Source organism: Copadichromis virginalis, linkage group LG18 (genome assembly GCF_057382275.1).
Source record: "Copadichromis virginalis isolate Kocher_CV1m ecotype Utaka linkage group LG18, C_Virginalis_male_GT1.1, whole genome shotgun sequence".
Classification (NCBI taxonomy): Eukaryota; Metazoa; Chordata; class Actinopteri; order Cichliformes; family Cichlidae; genus Copadichromis; species Copadichromis virginalis.
The window spans coordinates 16521059-16541242 of record NC_140635.1 but is presented as its reverse complement, the minus strand read 5'-3'; the positions used below and the strand labels follow the sequence as shown (position 1 = coordinate 16541242).

The following is a 20184-nucleotide window of genomic DNA, read 5'->3' as shown; positions in this document are numbered from 1 at the left end:
CTCACATTTTAAAATGTAATCTGGGGTGATTAAAGTTTAATAGTTTGACAATCTGGTACATAATTTTGTATACAAGGAAAACATAAGCTGATGAGTACCTGTAAGGCTGAAACTGCTTACAATGAATATGGAAGTTACCTTAAATATGTTCTAGTGTAGGTAAATGTAGTTTAACATTTTTTATTGGTGAGCTTAGTTTTCATTCAGTGATTCTTCACTATCCTATCAATATATTTGGTATTTGACTGTACAGAAAGAAAAACTCTAAAAATCATAATAAATAAATGGACAATCAATATGTGTCTTGATAACTACAGTATACATTATTACTCAGTTGAAACAATTTAAAAAGGTGCCCTCTGACTTACCCATTCATGACTTATGCATTTTCTGTGTGTTGGATCCCATTTTGTTCTAAATTCGTGTCAATTCATATGGCTGCAAAAAGCCCACCAAAAATCAAAAAACTGAAAGAACTGTGGTCTTGTATGTGGAAGTCAGGAGAGGCGCTAAAGTATGTGAGGGTGGTGCAGGACATGTATGGAGACAGTGAGTGTCCTGTGCAGTAGTAATAACAGATGTGGTCAAGTAGGAGTCTCAGTACATTATGTTTGCAAATGACACTGTGATCTGTAGTGAGAGTAGGGAGCAGGTGGAAGAGAACTGGAAGAGGTATAGGTACCGGAGAGAAGATGACTGAAAGTCAGTAGAAGCAAGACTGAATACATGTGTGTGAACAGGAGGGAGACAGGTGGAAATCTGAACGTGCATGAAGGTAAATGACAACCATCCAAAGCAATAGACAGCACAAGAGAGTCGAAGAAGAGAGTGCAGACAGGGTGGAGTGGGTGGAGACGAGTGTCCGGGGTGATTTGTGACAGAAGGGTAGTAGCAAGAGTGAAAGAAGTTTTACAATATGGTAGTGAGACCTATGATGTTTGGTTTGGAGACTGGGAGGCTAACAAAAAGGCAGGAGGCAGAGCTGGAGGTTAGAGCGTTCAAGATGTTAATGGATGGACAGGATTGGTAATTTGAGTACTTCAGAGGGACATCTCAGGATGAACAATGTGGAGACAAAGTTAGAGAAACAAAGAGGCTGAGATAGTGTGGACATGTGCAGGGGAGAAACAGCGAAGGAGGACATCCAGAGAGTTTGTGTAACAGATGAGGATTAAAGAGATGTGAAATGAAGGCAGAAATCCAATAAAGGAAGAAGCTGAAAGATACTACTACTACTACTACTACTACTACTACTACTAATAATAATAACGATGATCATGATCGTCATTATGATTATAATTATTGTTGTTGTTCTTTACTAGTGAAATCACTTAAATTAGAATGTGGGAGAGTTTAAATTGTCATTCTGATTGGAAAATTAGTGAAGCAATTAAATGGCACTATATAAATGTTCATCACCAAAAGATTTAAAACCCTGATATTATAATATGTATCAAAATGATTGCCATGTATTAAAATTATTTTAGTAAAAATAATAATGTACAAAATGAAACCAACACGAAAACAAAATAAATAAAAACGAGGAATAATCACAATAAAAATAAAATAGAAAATTAAGAAAAAATTAATAGTTAAAGAAAAACACGTTAAGAGCATAAAAAAACGTAAAAAAAACACAAACAAAAACCGTGTAATAATCGGTAATACATGTATTATGAGTTGGCGATGGTCCATATGCTCGAGCGTATTACAGGTGCGCATGCGCAATGGCTGGACTCGCTTGTTTTCCAAGCCTCGCGTCTTCGTGCTTTATCGTCCAGCTCCGGAGCTAGTTGTTGCTTGTCTGAGCGGTGATTGACTATAATGGCGACGCGATTATTCTGAGAGTAGTCTATGGCACCGTCTCTAGGTGATAAAGGATACATGTCGGAGGGTTTTTTCTGCATCGCAGACTATAATAATAAGGACAAGCAACATCGAAAAGGAGCACATTCACTCCAGCCACAGGGAGCCAGGAGAGCTTTATCCTGCTAGCTGCGATAGCTAGCAACTCCGCTCACTAGCCTGCTAAGTTGAAGAGGTGGGATTCAAGTGTGTGGACTGGAGGAGAGGGACTGGCAGTTTGCTGAGTACTGAGATCTATCTGCTCTAGCTGTTGGCTACTTTGGGGTATTAACTTCCTCACTGCCAGAGGCAACACTTGGACGCCACTGGCTCGAGGTTGATGCTAGCTTGTTGTAATAGTTTTTGGGAGAGGATCCAGAATCCTTCTTGGGCAGCTAACTACAGCTACACACAGCTAACAGGCTAGCTTTGTGGATTGTTCCAGTCGCCTTCCTGTTAGGACTTGCTCTCGCTTGCGTTTGGAAACTCTCTACCAGTGCACACATAGTTGGCTAGCAAAGAGTGCTAGCTTGGTAACTTTTAAGGATTGTTGTACCTTTGCGACATCTTTTCTTAAATGACCACCGGCAGGAATAACCGAGCCATGATGGAAGGAGTTGGAGCAAGAGTGGTTCGCGGACCTGACTGGAAGTGGGGGAAGCAGGATGGAGGAGAGGGTCATGTCGGCACCGTTAGGAGTTTTGAAAGTCCAGAGGAGGTGGTGGTTGTCTGGGATAACGGGACGGCTGCCAACTACCGTTGTTCTGGAGCTTATGACGTGAGGATATTAGACAGTGCTCCAACAGGTAACTTCACTTCCGCTGCCTGCTTCTGCTCGCACTTTCAGGCTGAGTTTTAGTCTCATGGATGTGGCTTACAGTGTAACAGAGGGGTGCTCCGTTTGCAAGCTACGGGACTTTTTAAAATGTATTCATTTTTTTGGCTTAACTTGGGAGCTTTTTACAGTGTTTCTCAGAAGCAACTTACTTACAAATATTTTAAGAATATATAATAAGGTCACCATTTGAGACGAACTGCCCCATTTATATTTATATCCTGTCTGTACACAGGCAGTGAAAGCTTTGTATAGAAGGTATGAAAATAAGTCACTGTCGTAAACATATCATGACTCTGAACTTCACACTGCTTGGATAAACTTTTGTACTAATTATGTAAATGATTAGAAGCATGATGTGGTTTTAAGGACCAATAGCAATACATGTCAATCCAATTACTTCGTTCAGTACACGTCCCATTGACAGACATCCCATATCCGCCCCCTGGTTAGTCACTGGATAAGGAGCAGTTTCCTGCAGTAATTTACACTGTTGATCAACCTGTAAGGACATGCTGAAGGGGAAAAGATTTTAAGGAACTGTAAAGGAAAAACAAATCCAACTGCCAGTATATTAATAAATCTGTTATCTTGCTCTTTTAATAGTATGAAGAATATGTCTCTTTTTGAACTGATAGCATGCACATTGTTGGTAGCAAGGTGCTGCTAAGTTGTTGCAGTAATATTACCGATGTGTACTGTGCACATTATTATGTTTAAATTACGACTAATTCTGCTCCCTCAGGCATCAAGCATGATGGAACCATGTGTGACACCTGCCGTCAACAGCCCATCATTGGTATTCGCTGGAAATGTGCAGAGTGCACCAATTACGACCTCTGCACAACCTGTTACCATGGAGACAAACATCACCTGAGACACCGGTTCTACAGGATCACCACCCCAGGCAGCGAGAGGTTAGTTAATATTTATATAAAATTCTAGATTGCCATGTGAACAGAGGCGAAAAATCACATGAGGCAAAAGTGTGTCACATTTTATTCCCTGCTCTCTCATCTGTATGCAGCGATCGGCCCTTTACTACAGCTGTTTTCTAGTGTAATCTAACAATATTTGCTCTTATTGTTCCTCATCGTAGACCCAACAATTATAAAGTAGACATAGAGTAGACAGGTAATCCCTGTATTTAATTGTGATTGGCTGGTCTCCCCCTTTACACACTCTGTGTAGCTGTGTGTGTATGATATTTGTGGGTCTTTTGTGCACCCTGCATTTTAGGCAGACTGTGTCTATCTCTATGCTCCCAGCCCTCAGTTGCCTGGCAACAACTCAGCCTCACCTTAAGATCAGTCAGACCTTTTCAAAAATCATATTAGTGCAGTGTTTCCCATTTAGAGAACATATAATCTTTTTTTGTCTCCTGGAGGATGCATGCAGCTTCTTTTTCTTGTGTACTAGTAGTTGTCAGTTCAAGTGATTAGTCGACTAGTTTTTACAAATTTATGGTATTGTTTTCACGATTTAAAATATACCTTTAGGCAAAACTATAGAGTTTTTGTCCATTTGATTTCAAAATGTATTTAAGGTTTAATTAAGCACTAGTAATAGAATCAAGTGATTTCCCTTTAGTGCAAGGTCAGATCCCCTTGGGTCTCTATGAAAAAAAACTGCTTGAGATGGTGTCAGCGCATTATAGAGTAATGAAAAATATTTTATAAGTTGGCAAACAAAACAACACACCTGCCAACAACAGTTTGTGATGGTGTTAAGTGGGAAATGTTAGGCGTTTTACTTTTTTGAAGTTTAGACAAAGTATTGCTGCAGAGTTTGTCTTTATTCCATTGAAATGTGATAGTACTGAATTATTATAAAGTATGTTTTGAATTAAGATTTCAGAACTTTTTCAGATTGATTTTTATAGACACATTGTGCACATGAGGAATAGCAGTTTGTTAGGTATTTGACACCTTACATTAAATTAATAAAATAGAAATATACACTTATTATAAATGCTTCAGGATGTGAAAAAATAACATTAGGCATGTAAAATCCAGTGTTTTCACATTATTTAGTTTTCAGAGAGTGACTCTACAACACTTTATATTAGGGCTGTTAGATATAACGATATATATCGGATGACGATATAAAAACATCTATCGTTTCATTTTACGCTATCGTTTGTTTCGTGGTGTCACAAAATAAACTGTTTACGGCAATTTTTTTTCATCATTTTGATGGTCACTGTAGTGGCTATATTAATTTCTTAAAGTACTCTCTTTCTCTTGTATTTAATATAACCACACTACAGACGGACAAGCGCCTGTTTTTATGCGTTGTCGTTAGCAACAACAACGTTAAAACCACCGCATGTCCGCTTTTTTATTTTCCATATAAACCTTTCACAATAAAGCTCAAGATCCTGTTGAGACTTTTCAAAATAAACTGAATCACGTGAAAGAGTATGCAGAGTGTTTACGGATGAAAAGCAAAAAAGAGCCGTCAGGCTTTTTCCTGCAGCACACTGTGTAATAAATACTCACAAAGAAAACTGCGGTCGTTACAACTTATGTCTAAAAATATATAGTTTCATACATCGTTAAAACACTCGACTGGCATGACGCCCAGCTGGAAACACTTCACGCAAGTCGAGCTGCCCGAGATTCACAGAATTTACAGAAAATGTTACATTTTTGTGATTTATATCGTTATCTGGACGATAGATGTCTTATATCGGGATATGAGATTTTGGTCATATCACACAGCCCTACTTTATATTGTTATCAGTATTTACCTGAAGTTGATGTTGACAGTCAGATTGAATTGTGTCACTGTGTGCCCCATTGTTTTTGTTTTTGGGCTTTATTGTCTGTTGAAAGCTAATTTTATTGTCTGAAAATACCTTTTAAAAAATTCTAGAGAGATGGGTAAGATCATGTAACTCACAATTTTGGTTTTACTGTAAAGGAAGTGGTAGGATTACAGTAAAGACTCTTCAAGAAGTACTGACACTGTCAGCAACCTTAGCTAATGTTACAAAAACATCTTTTATTTGTCATGAATCCTTCACAAGGAACTGCGTGCATTAAACAGCTGACAGCAGGAGCATATGACATCTGATGCGATCAGTCTTTTCTGTCTTATTCACCAAAATCAAATTAATGTGCCAAATCGCCTGTTTACAGGTGACATGGTTTATGTGGGAAAACGAATTTTGTTTTTATATCCTTTATCTGAATTCCTGCTTTGATAAATTTTTCAGAAGTTGAAAGTAGGGCTGGGCCATATTATACCGTTCACGGTAATACCGGTATAATGTTAGGCAACGATAGGAAAATGAAATATCGCGATAGAATATGAGTAAAACGCGCATGCGCAGTGCCTTTGTTTTCATACGCACATGGCCGATTGTTGAGTGAAACAGATGAACCAGAATTGGTTTGTAAAAATGGTGCAACTTCAGTGATGTGGAACTGGTTTGGTGTTTGTCCGTCAGATACACAACAAAGCACATTTTTTTGCAGAACATGCAAGCGGCCGTCGTTATTGTCGTATTTGTCGGACTAAGATGCTCTTAAATCTGGGAGTAATCTGGGTCCTAAACTCAGTACACTTCAGGTCAAACAAACACTGCAGCATCACTGAGAGTTAACTGTCTAAATTCTTTCATCTTTAATAAAACGATCAGCATTGCTGCTTTACCAGGTGTAACAATTCAGTTTAACTTCCAGGCATCCATGAAAACAAAATTTATTACATTTAACGGAGTTAGAAGTTAGCAGGAAGCTAGCGGAAGTTAGCTCGCTAGTTTCGCTAGTTACCTAAGCATGATATAGCATGTTCTGACTGAGAGATTTCTGAAAAAATTCAAACGTACAGCTCTGCTATCACTTCCAACATAAATGAAGGCAGGAAACTAAACAGCAGTGACGTTTGTAGGGTTACTGAAGTTGGGCTAGCTGGTATATAATGATGTGCTACGTGATCGCTAGCGACACAGCTATGTTAGCATAACATAAACAGTGAAGCTGGAGGATGAACACTAAGGTTCCTCATGGTTAGAGACAAATGCAATCGCATGGCAGGATGCTGTAAACGGACCAAACGTCAGTCAGGAGAACAACTGAGATAATCCATCCACAATACAAGGCTAGTCATTAATATACTGCAACAACATGGGAATAGAGCAGCTGCCAGAGAATTCAACATCAATGAATCAATGGTACAGAAGTGGAGGAAGCAAGAAGAATGAGTTTAATAAAGTTTGATTTATCTAACTGCTTTGTTTAGCTCAATGTGCCTTATGGTCCAAAAAATACGTACTGCACACTACAGTTTAATGTTGCAAAGCACCTCTTTTTAACTTCAGTGGATATTATACATGGTTATGCTCAGGATATGTCAGCCCATTTCTACTGGAAATGCCTTTTGGTTAAACTTTCAGCAAGGAATTTGCATTTGCACTGTTACATTTTTATAAAGCTTTAATGTACATAAAAACCAGCTTCTTGTTTAAGTGAAAATTAATGGAAGGTTGTCTTTTTGCGCTAGTAATGTTGTGGAGTATTTTGTCTCGCATCAATTATATCGTCAGTTATATCGTTATCGCAAATTTTCAAATGTATATCGTGATAAATATTTTTGGCCATATCGCCCTGCTCTAGTTGAAAGTAGAAACTTTGTTACTAAATAATTCACACACAGGTAAGATCAGGTCAGATTGAAGAAAAGAATTTTACTCTGCCTTGCCCTCTATCAGAGAATCTTTAAGTTTTATAGACTAAGTGCCAACATATGTTTGAGAGCAAAAAAGTGTACCTGAACAGTCTGAGTAATATCCTGCAGGATTTTCCATTGATTTATAGTTTTGTATTTTTTTTTTTAGTGTTAGAGAGGTTTTCTCTGCTATGACAACAAGAACAGAAGAGTTGAAATGGAAGAGAAATTCTCTTCTGGTCTCACCCCGAGCTGCCGGATCACAGTTGCTCATGGGCTGAGCTTAAAGTTATCAGGGGGCTCCTCTCTGTGCTGTAGATGAAGAGTAAGGATGCTTATTTTGTTGGAAGAGTATTTACTACGCTGCTGACGTCGACTGAGAAAATTGTCAGGCGGTGGAAGGAATACTTCGAGGACCTCCTTAATCCCACTGACACGTCTTCCGAGGAGGAAGCAGAGTCTGGGGATGAGGGGAATGACCCGCCAATTTCCGGGGGCGAGGTCACTGAGGCAGTTAAACAACTCCTTGGTGGCAGAGCCCCTGGTGTTGATGAGGTCCGCCCTGAGTTCCTGAAGGCTCTGGACGTTGTAGGGCTGTCCTGGTTGACACGCCTCTGCAATGTTGCGTGGAGATCAGGGGCAGTACCTGTGGACTGGCAGACCGGGGTGGTGGTCCCCATCTTCAAGAAAGGGGACCGGAGGGTGTGTTCCAACTACAGGGGGATCACACTCCTCAGCCTCCCTGGGAAAGTCTATGCCAGGGTGCTGGAAAGGAGAGTTCGTCCGTTAGTCGAACCTCGGATACAGGAGGAACAATGCGGTTTTCGTCCTGGTCGCGGAACACTGGACCAGCTCTTTATCCTCTCCAGGATACTTGAGGGTGCATGGGAGTTTGCCCAACCAGTCTACATGTGTTTTGTGGACTTGGAGAAGGCATTCGACCGTGTCCCTCGGGGTGTCCTGTGTGAGGTGTTGCGGGAATATGGGGTGTCTGGCCCATTGCTACGGGCCATTCGATCCCTATACAACCGTTGCAAGAGCTTGGTTCGCATTGCCGGCAATAAGTCGGACTCGTTCCCGGTGGGTGATGGGCTCCGCCAGGGCTGCCCTTTGTCTCCGGTTCTGTTCATAATTTTTATGGACAGGATTTCTAGGCGCAGCCAAGTGGCGGAGGGCTTTCGCTTTGGTGGCCTCAGAATCTCATCTCTGATTTTTGCAGATGATGTGGTTCTGTTGGCTTCATCGGGTGAGGGCCTCCAGCTCGCACTGGAGCGGTTCGCAGCCGAGTGTGAAGCAGCGGGAATGAGGATCAGCACCTCCAAATCTGAGGCCATGGTTCTCAGCCGGAAAAGGGTGGAGTGCCCACTCCGGGTCGGGGATGAGTTCCTGCCCCAAGTGGAGGAGTTCAAGTATCTCGGGGTCTTGTTCGCGAGTGATGGGAGAAGGGAGCCGGAGATCGACAGACGGATTGGGGCTGCAGCTGCAGTAATGCGGACGCTGCACCGGTCCGTCGTGGTGAAGAGGGAGCTGAGTGTAAAAGCGAAGCTCTCAATTTACCGGTCGATCTACGTCCCTACCCTCACCTATGGCCACGAGCTGTGGGTAGTGACCGAAAGAACGAGATCGCGGATACAAGCGGCAGAAATGAGCTTCCTCCGAAGGGTGGCTGGCCTCTCCCTTAGAGACAGGGTGAGAAGTTCGGCCATCCGGGAGGGGCTCAGAGTAGAGCAGCTGCTGCTCCACATCGAAAGGAGCCAGCTGAGGTGGTTCGGGCATCTGACAAGGATGCCCCCTGGGCGCCTCCTGGGTGAGGTGTTCCAGGCATGTCCCACCGGGAGGAGGCCCCGGGGCAGACCCAGGACACGCTGGAGAGATTATATCTCTCGGCTGGCCTGGGAACGCCTTGGTATTCCCCCGGATAAGCTGGAGGAGGTGGCTGGGGAGAGGGAGGTCTGGGCCTCTTTGCTTAGGCTGCTGCCCCCGCGACCCGGCCCCGGACAAAGCGGATGAAAATGGATGGATGGAGTATTTACTTCCTAAATTGCACAACCAGCACTTGACTGTGATTCCACTTATACCGTCAGTACTCTGATGCATCCATTTCAGGCCTATATTAGCTAAACACCGTAGTTTAGTAAATGAACACATGGTCCAACAGCTGGCAGACTTTTCAACTGCATTTCCCCTGAGACAGACATTGCATAATGTACAATGGGTGCTTGAGGACTCCCTGACTCACACTGCTCCTACTGCATGGAGGAGTGTTTTGTTACACCACATTAGATTCTCTCAGTAACTGCTGAGGAGGGAGTGGTTAGAGGCCACAAGCTGTTTGCATTGGTTAGACCTACACTGTCCAGCTGCTGTGCCTACCAAGACTCATATGGTCTTTGATTGTTAGAGCTCTGTCTGAGGTTTTATTTGCCAATATCTATTAATTTGTTTTCCTTATAGCTATGCTGGTGTTTTGAGCATGCCTCAGAGCATTGTAATGGTGTGTTTGAGTACTTCTTACTTTTCATTTGCTGTGCCAAAAATTTAGTGTCTGATTTTGAGTGCATAAAAACTTTTTGTGTTCTAGAGAGCTAATCGCTATTCACTGTGACATTGTGTGTTTGTGATTTTAAAAAATACCTGAGAAGATGGTAGTAGGAAGGGCAGCTGTCACAGTGCTGCTGTGGTTAGCCCTGCTGCCTCACAGCTAAAAGGTTCTGGGTTGTTTGGCGCATCACTGTGTGGAGGTTGTATGCTCTCCCTGTGCCTGTGTGGGTTTCCTCTGGGGACTACAGCTTCCTCCCACACTGCAAAAAACATGCATGTTAGTTTGACTGGTAATTCTAAATTGTGTTAAATACATGAAGTTCAGTAAAGCTCTGTTTGAATGCATTTGTGTTTTTGGCTGTAGTGTAAAGTTCCTTGAGTGGTCAGTAAGACTAGAAAATAAAATCAATTCCAGTCCCTTTCTAACTGCTTTAGCTGGGAATTTGCGATGTAACATATGGCGTACCCTACGGTATACCCTACACGCCTCCCTAGAAGTTAACTACACATCAGGTCGATGTGGCCTACAGCTATTGATTCTATCGATTCGTCCTCTACATTTCCAGCTACTTTTTTGCCAAAGTTTAAAAATTTATCAGTGAGAGAATAACAATTATTGTCTCAAAATAAAGAATAATAATCATAGCATCAATATAAGGACTCATAAACGTCAGCAGATTCCTGGAGGGAGATTGCCAAAACTATCGGAATGAATGTGAAGGATTTTACAAAGAAGTGGGGAAATAAGAGCTGGGACCCAGAAGGGAAAAAAGTCCCAGCATTTTATTTATTTCTATTGGATCGCTGGCACTGCGTGTAAAACACCAGGATATGATCACACGGTAAATACTGGCGACAACGTCAAACACTTCCATAGGTTACATTACAGGCTCTACAAAATTGCCAGCAAAAGTCTGTATCCAGCCTAACTGTGACAGAAGTCTTTTGTTTATTATCTTTTACTTCAATCAAACACGAGGTGCTGAGTGACAAAAGAGGATGGTAACAGCGTCCCATGTACTGAAAGTGAAGTTGGACAGAAGGCACACAGTTAAGGACGAGCTGTGGCTGGAGGAATAGTGGCATATAATTTAGTAATTATTGTACAACAGGCACGCCTCTGCAGTATTTACACATAATTAAAATGCATGTGAGTTGATCCACCTAAACACAGTTTGCTTGTCCAAATAAACAATAATGGTCTACATTTATAAAACGTATTTTGTCTTGACAGAGTACTTTTGGAGTCACGTCGCAAGTCAAAGAAAATCACAGCCAGAGGAATCTTTGCTGGTGGTCGGGTTGTGAGAGGAGTCGACTGGCAGTGGGAAGACCAGGATGGAGGGAATGGGAGGAGAGGAAAGGTAAGGGAAGCTGCCAGAAAAATTGGAGTTTCTAACTGTGCCTTTTTTCCCCTTCCCTCCCCAAGCCAAAAGCAAGCAATGTACCAATTTTCTAGAATGGCAAAGCGATGTGCTTTCAGTGCCTACTAACTATTCCTAGCTTTACGGAGAAGGACAGATGAGCAATTTTATAAATAAAATTATAAATAAAATTGCTCATCTGAGAGCTCATCTGGGTCCCAGTCACTTGGTAACAATGGTAATAAAAAGACAGGAAATTTGTCTCCACTAAATCCTGTTTCACAAGTGAGCTTTGTTTGTTCAGATAAATATGCATGATTATTAATGGGTAGCGTTGAGAAATGCAGGCAAAACTGTCTCTGCCTTATTTTAAAGTTGTACAACTAAAAGGATTATAAATCCTTGGAGGTAATACAGGCCTAGCAAACCTGCCAGAGAAATCTCAAAGATCTTTTTCACAAAAAATCCTAGGCAGGAAAAAAAACAATCTTACATCCCAGGATATGGTTTGGTTGAAAAACAAAGCACAGTAGCCTGAAACAAAACAGGAAGTTCACTGCTTGACTCAACATGTTAGGAGCGTAACACAAAGAGATCAGTCCATTACTGCTCCTTCTATACTTTTAAGTTTCTGTGGACAGCAAAAGGAAATTTAAAAAGCAAAATTAGAAAACAAGGTGACAATTGATTGTAAAGATTGAGCTGCATTTTCCATAAGAACTGACTTGAATCAAGATGAAACCAAGGCTCACTGCACCAGCATAAGGTGTGACAGCAGGTCTGAGGATTTTATCCTGGTGTGTAACAGCAGTCAGGGTACCGTTAGCTTACATATGGAGATCTGTGGAATCTGCCCGTCGCTGACCCACTGCCAAACCGGTCATACTGGATGATGTTGCAGGCCAGTGTAACATTTGCCTGGGTGTCTCCAGACTCTTTAATGTCGGTCACATGTGCTCGGTGTAAACCTGATCTCATCTATAGCGAGAACTGGGTGCCTGTGGTGGACCTGTCAGTTCTGATGTTCTCTGGTGAATGCCAGTTGAGTTGCACAGCATGGGCCTGTGAGCACTAAGGTGTCCCAAGGATGCTGGAACACCTTCATATGTCCCGACGTTATGTGTTTGCGTCACTTGGTCAGAAACGTGCATGTGAATAACCTGCTGGAGATCATTTTGTAGCACTCTGGCAGTGCTTCTTCTGTTCCTCCTCACACAACCAAGCCAATACAGATTCTGTTGCTGGGTTCATGCCCTTCCAGAGCCCAGTCCAGTTCCCCCCATGTAATGGGGGTATTGTTACAGCACTTTTGGATGAGGTATCCTGGAAGAGCTGGACTACCTGTGCTGCAGGTGTTCTCTGATGCTACCTGATGTAACAAGGAAACAAAAAGCAAAGCTAAAGAAAAATAAGTGAGCAGGGTTAAGGAAAGAGTATTATATGTCTGCCATGTTTAAAACTCCATTCTCTACAATGTGATGACTGGGTGTTCCCTTAATGTTTTTTTGAGCAGTGCACATCTACATGTATCCCTTCAGCATTTTTCCAAATGTTTTTTATCAGAAGTCATGTTGGTGTTATCTCACATCGCAGGTTTTCTGCATGTTGTGCGGGCCTGTTGTGGTAACCACAGGGGGAGGAAGAGGCGTGGATGTGCACAATACGGCCATAATCAAGAGCAGACATAATTGTACAGTTGTCTTCACGAGTAGAAAATGAGAAACAGGATTTGTTTCTATACAAAAATCCAACTTTACCCTTCAATTTAGTTGTCAGGTCCTCCACACAGGACTGGTAATAACCTTGTGTGCGTCACTGAAACGCCTGTTTTCCTCCCCTTAGGTTCACGCTGCTGATTCCTGTTCATCTTTTCTGTGATTATAAACACTTTTTCTTTGCTGCAGGTTATTCTAGCCTTAAATATGTCATTAGAAAGTAATGCGATGTCTGATGAGGTTGAATTTGTTTAGCCCAGTCTATTTAGATTTATGCTCTTGCTGTGCTGTAAAGTGCGTGTATTTTGACTCTGGTCCAGTCCCCAGAGTATTCAATTTAAGAGTCCCTCTAGGCAATTTAAGACTTCATTTTGCTGTGTTATTTAATGGCATATCTCATTACAGTTTTATGATGCTGTAAGCAGTATGCTCTCCAGAAAACCACTATTACATGTCCTCCAGCTTAGATATTCTGTTAGGTTAGCATGAATATTACCTCCTAAGGCCCATTAATCAATTAACACTGGAAGGGGGCTGAACATAATTTAATAGTTTGTTTTCTGTATTTACTTAAGGCACAGCCTTTAATTAAAGAAATAATTTATTCCTCCACAGCATCTCCTCGGCGATATGAAAGCTCTGAGCTGCTTCTGATGAGGAGAGAATTGTCTTGTAAAAATCCTTATTTCTTTCAAAGCAGAATGGATTTTGAAGTCCAATATTCATAGCTTATTGCTTTTTTATTTTTATTTTTTATGCCTGTAACGCATCATTTTAGTTAGCTTACAGCTAAAAGTCATGTTCTCATAACAAATGTATATGTATAGCATTATTGATGGTTTAATCCAGTGAATACTAAATCAAAAAAAGGATCTTTAAAGATGCTGTTGGGGTCTTTAGTGATAGTTTTATCATTACACTGGACCTACAAGCTAGTCAAGAATAGCCTGACTGATTTCCACTCACTCCCCTCTAATTATAAAACTTGGATCCACACACTGAGAAGTTTAGCGCAGCCAGCTACTTGGAGTTTATTAATATTTTAATAGTGCATCACCACAAGAACAAGAACAGCCTTCTCTCTGGGAACGAATGGCACTTGGCGTTATTATATTTATCATGTACAAATATATGTTTTTTGTTTTTTTTTATATCTCTGTGTAAACGAGGGTCTGGTAGTGGTGGGAGTGTCTTTGTAAGGCAGTTTCTTGTATGTTTCCAAAGTGTGTAAAAACAAGCAAGTGGGAACTTGGGACATGGTGTCAGATGACACTTTGTTACAACTGTGTAATGGTGCTTTAATATCAGTGTACTGATGCTCAGGGATTTATAGAGATTTAAAAATAAATAACTCCAATAAGAAAAGCAACAACACATGATACTTGATTTTTTTTTTTAGTTAAAACCTCACTCGTGTTTTTTATAAACGTGCTTTGTCTGCACTTTGGCTAAACGACGCCTATTTTTTCTTTCTTTTTAAACAAACACTATTTGTTTATTTGTTTTCATTAAAATACCCTTGGAGGTTGCACAGGTCTAAATAACTGTGGAAACAATAAAAGGTTTAGCATTGACTGTGAAAATGCAAATTCAGGAAGAACAAAATCATAATCTAATTGTGACCCAACACATCAACACCTAATTGGGTTTGTGCTTGATTAGTCCCACCCCTAATATTTCTTAGTGTTTAGGGAATAAGCTTTCCTTTAAAAACTCAGTAACTGGACAACTTGCAGAGAATGTGAAACAACGTAGTACTGTGCAAGAGTCTTGGGGAGATTCACATTACCCTTCAGTTGATACACTTTACTGAAGCCTCATCAGAAATGATCTCATTGGAAGGGTGACTGTCAAGAAGCCATTCTTAAGTAGGGGAAACAGGAAGAAGAGGCTGAGGTATGCCAAATTAAACAAGAACTAGATTGCAAATCAGAGGGAACAGATCTCATGGAGTTATGAATCCAAATTTTAAGTCTTTGGTTCAAGTTGTCTACAGCCGTCTGTAAAACACGGTGGAGGCTCTGTCAAGGTTTGGGACTCTCTCTATCAACCCACTGTGCACTACCATCTGCAAAGCAACATATTGGCAATGGCTTCATTTTTCAGCAGCAAAAACATACTTGCTTAGAAAAACACTCAGAGGAACACTTTCAGTAATGGATGGGCCTCCTCAGAGCCTGGACCTCCATATTATTAGAGCAGTGTGGGCTCATCTTGACAAAGAACTGAGCAAAATGGAGCCAAAACCCAGAGAAGAGCTTTGGTGTTTTACAAACCTTTGCTGTATATTCCTTGTATGTTTGCTGTTTTATTTTCATGTAATTCAGATTAAAACACCCTGCTTTTAATGTGTCCTCTGCTGTTTCTCATCTTCTCCCTCCTCTCTCTACAGGTAACAGAGATCCAGGACTGGAGTGCGGCCAGCCCTCACAGCGCTGCCTACGTACTGTGGGACAACGGGGCCAAGAACCTGTACAGAGTTGGCTTTGAGGGAATGGTGAGCAAACTTCTAGTATGAACCTCATGCTCACTAACTCCCTCACGCAGAAGGATTCACACAAAAGATCAGCTGTCAGTTGGCTTTTGTATCTAACTGTGGAGCTGAGGCTCTTTCTTTTACTGCCAGGCCTTTGTGAGAGACACGCAGCCAGCGTGAGTACGGCACTATTGTCCAGGCAGCTGGAAGGGGGAGGTATCTGCATGATAAAGGCAATCTGTTCCTTCTGCTTTATAAGGGGACACGGTGAACATGGCGGTCAACTTTAGAAAGGGGGGACATTCTCCTGGGGATGTCATGGGCTCAGCTACACACGCGTTCCAGATGAAAAGCGTGTCCTTCATTGGTGCAGACTGCCTCTTCCTTTTTATGAAAGCGGCCAATCGGGTTTCTCAGTTGCATAACAGATTTGTCCTTTGTTATTCTAATAGATTGAAAGGAAGGTAGGTGGCATCTGCCTTTGGATTAAGTAAATCATGGATTAGACCCCCGTATTGACGGTTTTATTTCGGCTTTATTTTATGAAGATCGGATAAATCCTTCAAAGGAATAAAAAAGAATTGCAGCTTACTGTATTTTCCAAACGCAGCGTGAGAGGCCAAAGCGTTTCCTCTGTTGCGATGCCTGCTTCATGTGCACAGTACTATAAGATCAAACACATTCCGCTGGATATGCAGTCTAAGAGACAGTTATTAATTTACTGAGACGTGTTGCAGTCATGACTTTGGCGATCCATCAGTTCAGAGGAGCGTTTGCACTGTCTTATGATGATCTCTGCCCTCTAACTCTGCTACAGTGGATGCACATCTGAGTCATCACAAATGATATGATGCTTTCTCCGTGTAGCAGTATAGTGTTTCAGTTTCCTGCCATATACCATGTTGCTTAGGGCACTGATATTGTGGGTATTGTAGGCAACTGATGTGCCTCTGCAACTGAAGTGCATAAATTCTCAGTGTCATTATCCATCACTATTCCCCTCTAATGGAATTACCTTGGTTAATTATGTAACCCGTTCCATCTTTTTTTCCCCTTTTAGTCGGACCTCAAATGTGTCCAGGATGCCAAAGGAGGGACATTTTACAGAGACCACTGTCCGGTTTTAGGTAAGCAAGCCGGTGATATATGTCTGCGTCGTTATTGCACCAATTTGTTCACCTAGCGTGCTGGTGCAGTGAATTCAAGGACATTCGAGGAGTTTTTCTTGTAGTAAAGTCTGTGTGGCCACTAGATGTCAGCACTACATAGTCACATGGCTCCAAAACCAGGTATAGACTCAGGTCATGCAGTTACAGTGTTCAGGTACTCGTGGAATAAATTGTCTTTCTGGGTTTAAAACTGCAACAAATTTTGATGTGTAGTATATACAATCACTCTGCAGTGCTGCCTCTCTTCAGGGCAACTCGTGCAAATCACATTTTTAATAAATCTAACGTTACCTTAATCGTCTCAGGTGAACAGAATGGCAACAGAAATCCTGGTGGCCTTCAGATTGGGGACCTGGTAAACATTGATCTGGATCTCGAGATTGTACAGTCCCTCCAGCATGGACACGGAGGGTGGACTGACGGCATGTTTGAGACGCTCACCACCACCGGCACAGTGTGCGGCATCGATGAGGATCACGACATTGTGGTTCAGTACCCCAGCGGGAACAGGTGCAGCGCTTGACATGGAGGCTCGGAATAATTGATTTACTTATTTTTTAGTATTTGACTACTAAAAAACATATTTCTTAGTTTTAGATAACCCCTTCCACTTAAGGTCATTCAGAAGCAGCAAAACACTTCTCAGCACATCTTCACCGTAGGATGTAATTATGCTTTTTAACACTCGAGAGAAGAGACTCTCAATAAATTAGCAGTCAATTTCTAGTGAAATGCATAATTAAAGTGGATTTTCTGTGAATGTAAAAGCACTTTGTCGCTTCTAGTGTTTATTAAATGTTCTCAACATGCTCTTTGATAGTGATCATAGATATACCTCGATCAAGTTCTTTTGGGAGTCGTTTAATATTGGGCATGTGGACCAGTAATGTAAAAGCGGTCTAAATTTAGCCCACTTTATTTTTATTACGTTGATGAGCTTAAATTATTCAAATGCTGTGAAGATAATTACTGGGGAGAAGACCTTTCAGACTTCTGCTCTGTTGGAGGTATAGATGCGCTTTCTCTGCTTTTTTTTTTTTTTTTTTTTTTTTTTTTGCAGTTTAATTACACAGTGAGGCTTATATCACTCTGTAACACGTTTGCCTAACACACGAACAAGAGGAGCAGATCCTCAGAGGGGTTGCATCAGGAAGGGCATCCGGTGTAAAATGTGGGCTAGATTCAATATGCAATTTTTTTTTACTATAGTTTTTTTTGCATTCATTAATATTGCCTAGAATTATGTTGTTGAAATAAATCCAAATTAAATAATGTTGTAAATTAAAGGATGTTTAAAATGAAAAGTTCCTAGCTAGACAATTCATGCACCATTTTTGTTTCACCAAAGCAAAAAAAAGAAAAAAGTTTGCCCCTTTTTTTTTTTTTTTTTTTTTTGCAAGCTTTGTGTCAGAAATCAAACATCAGTGAAGCCTGAACACTTTATGCTCTCACATTCACGTCTGGGGAGAAATGCTTGCATTAATTCAGAAGAAATGCTCCCATTTTGCCCATTTATTGGTGCCTTATTATTTATTGCTCCAGCGTAGCTTGCTCAAATTCTATACCTCACATCAGCTATCACAGTTTAGGGGAGCTAGTCGGTGTTGCTTGAATGCATCGCTCTCTCTGTCCTCAGATGGACGTTCAACCCAGCAGTGCTGACAAAGGCTAACGTAGTGCGCAGTGGCGAAGTCGCAGCTGGTGCAGAGGGAGGCACTTCCCAGTTCCATGTGGGAGACCTGGTCCAGATCTGCTACGACATTGACCGCATCAAGTTACTACAAAGAGGCCATGGAGAATGGGCTGAGGCGATGCTGCCTGTAAGAGTTTAATAGATTTTCACACTGATTTGTGCAGAGTTGACCGCACTCACATCACGTTGAGGCTGTTACATTAATAGAAACAGGAAATAAATGTGGACATGTTTAAATAAATTTTTTATGGTTAAGGATTTGCTGGGGAAAAAATTAAATTTATTTAATAAATGTGTATAGATAAATACAATTTTTCTACAAAGAGGGACATGTAATGAAATTATTCATTGTAGCTACATTTGTCTTAGTTACTACAAGACTTTACACGCAGCATTGTGTAAAATCTATGGATGCTTTGCTGCCAGTTCTTTTAAAAAATCTTCTCTCAGTCTTAACATGACTTTATTCTTCCCGTATTATGAAGTTTATTCATCGCTACCCAGCATGCCGTGGGTTATGTAACGCCAGTCTACTCCAATATGCCACTTGTTCCTGCCAAACTGGCCCCCCTCAGCAGCTAATGAGCCTTAAAACTCTGAGATGGGTTGTAGCTTTGATCACTAACCATGGCTGTTTGCCGCCTGCTGCCGCTTCTGCTGCAGCAGTCCCCGTTATTGATGACATCCTCCAGGACAGCCCCAGACCCGGCTCAACACACTCAAAGTGCCTCTTTCCCTTATAGCTGGGATCGAGATGATATAATTCAAAATTGGAATGCGTTATACTCTGTCCTCTCCAAATTGCCTGTATAGATGAAAAATGGTCTAGCAAGTAGAAGGGTCTTTCTTTTATATCCATCTTCTTTCTTGTGCAAGTGAGTACACTCTGAATAATAAGAACATTGCTCAAACATCTCTCATACCTTGTTTTTTTTCTGTCAGTGTTTTATTTTATAATAAACTGCTCTGTGTAGGATGCTGGCTTTTTGAGCTGCTGTACTTTCCACATTATCCTTTCCCTCGCAGCTCTACTTTACTCACTGCAGTCCCTCTTCATCTGTCCTCTGCCACTTACAGACTGTGTTACACAGGACGTAGCCCAAAGACAATAAGCCTTCATATACTAATGAGTTTGTCACAACATTTCTAAACAGACCCTGGGCAAGGTAGGCCGTGTGCAGCAGATCTACTCTGACAGTGACCTTAAGGTCGAGGTTTGTGGGACATCTTGGACGTACAACCCTGCTGCCGTCACCAAGATCGCCCCTTCCGGCTCCGCTGTCAGCAACGCCTCTGGAGGTATGTGCGAACATGCACCGCTAACTCAGAGAGAGCATCATTTTTAGTTTTTTGTCCTCATTGCTTCATTGCTCTCTGTTATCTGGCACCTACATGCTATCAATCTCTGATGTTTTCCGCTCGCTTGTCCAGAACGCCTGTCTCAGTTACTGAAGAAACTATTTGAGACACAAGAGTCTGGGGACATCAATGAGGAGCTGGTCAAGGCAGCAGCCAATGGAGACTTGGCCAAAGTGGAGGACATTCTTAAGAGACCTGATGTGGATGTGAGTGCTCCAGCATTTTGATGTTTTGATATAAGGAACTGTTGAAGTTCTAGATGACTTTTTGATGAATGATTCTACCATTAAACCTATGCAGAAGATATAGGTACATTTATAATTGGAGCTGGAATACCCCTGGCTGTGCTCGGCTCTTCTCTCAGTATATTGAGGAGGCTATATTGAGGAGAGTCTCCCAGGAAACCTCTCAAAGATCCTCCCACCCCTGCACCTCTCTCAATCTGAAAGGCATTAAGGCTGGGCCCAAAGGAGGCACCAATGAACACTGGTGTGCACTGCAGCACAGAGCCTG

At 41.6% G+C, this 20184-nt stretch overlaps 1 protein-coding gene across 9 annotated transcripts in view; it reads left to right on the top strand.

Annotated features, from left to right (window-relative positions):
- Nucleotides 1-1740: 1740 nt before the first annotated feature.
- The window catches only part of mib1 (MIB E3 ubiquitin protein ligase 1), a 59946-nt gene continuing 41502 nt past the window's right edge, over nucleotides 1741-20184 (top strand). For 7 of the 9 annotated variants that reach the window (XM_085438620.1, XM_085438619.1, XM_085438616.1 and 4 more), the window contains exons 1-9: nucleotides 1741-2651; nucleotides 3426-3597; nucleotides 11130-11259; nucleotides 15367-15471; nucleotides 16511-16577; nucleotides 16925-17129; nucleotides 18256-18439; nucleotides 19467-19611; nucleotides 19744-19877. In XM_085438620.1, coding sequence (XP_085294746.1) covers nucleotides 2423-2651; nucleotides 3426-3597; nucleotides 11130-11259; nucleotides 15367-15471; nucleotides 16511-16577; nucleotides 16925-17129; nucleotides 18256-18439; nucleotides 19467-19611; nucleotides 19744-19877 — 1371 coding nt within the window. In that variant the 5' untranslated portion in view covers nucleotides 1741-2422. The remainder of the gene's footprint in view (nucleotides 2652-3425; nucleotides 3598-11129; nucleotides 11260-15366; nucleotides 15472-16510; nucleotides 16578-16924; nucleotides 17130-18255; nucleotides 18440-19466; nucleotides 19612-19743; nucleotides 19878-20184) is intronic. The other 2 variants (XM_085438614.1, XM_085438618.1) reach the window with 2 other exon arrangements.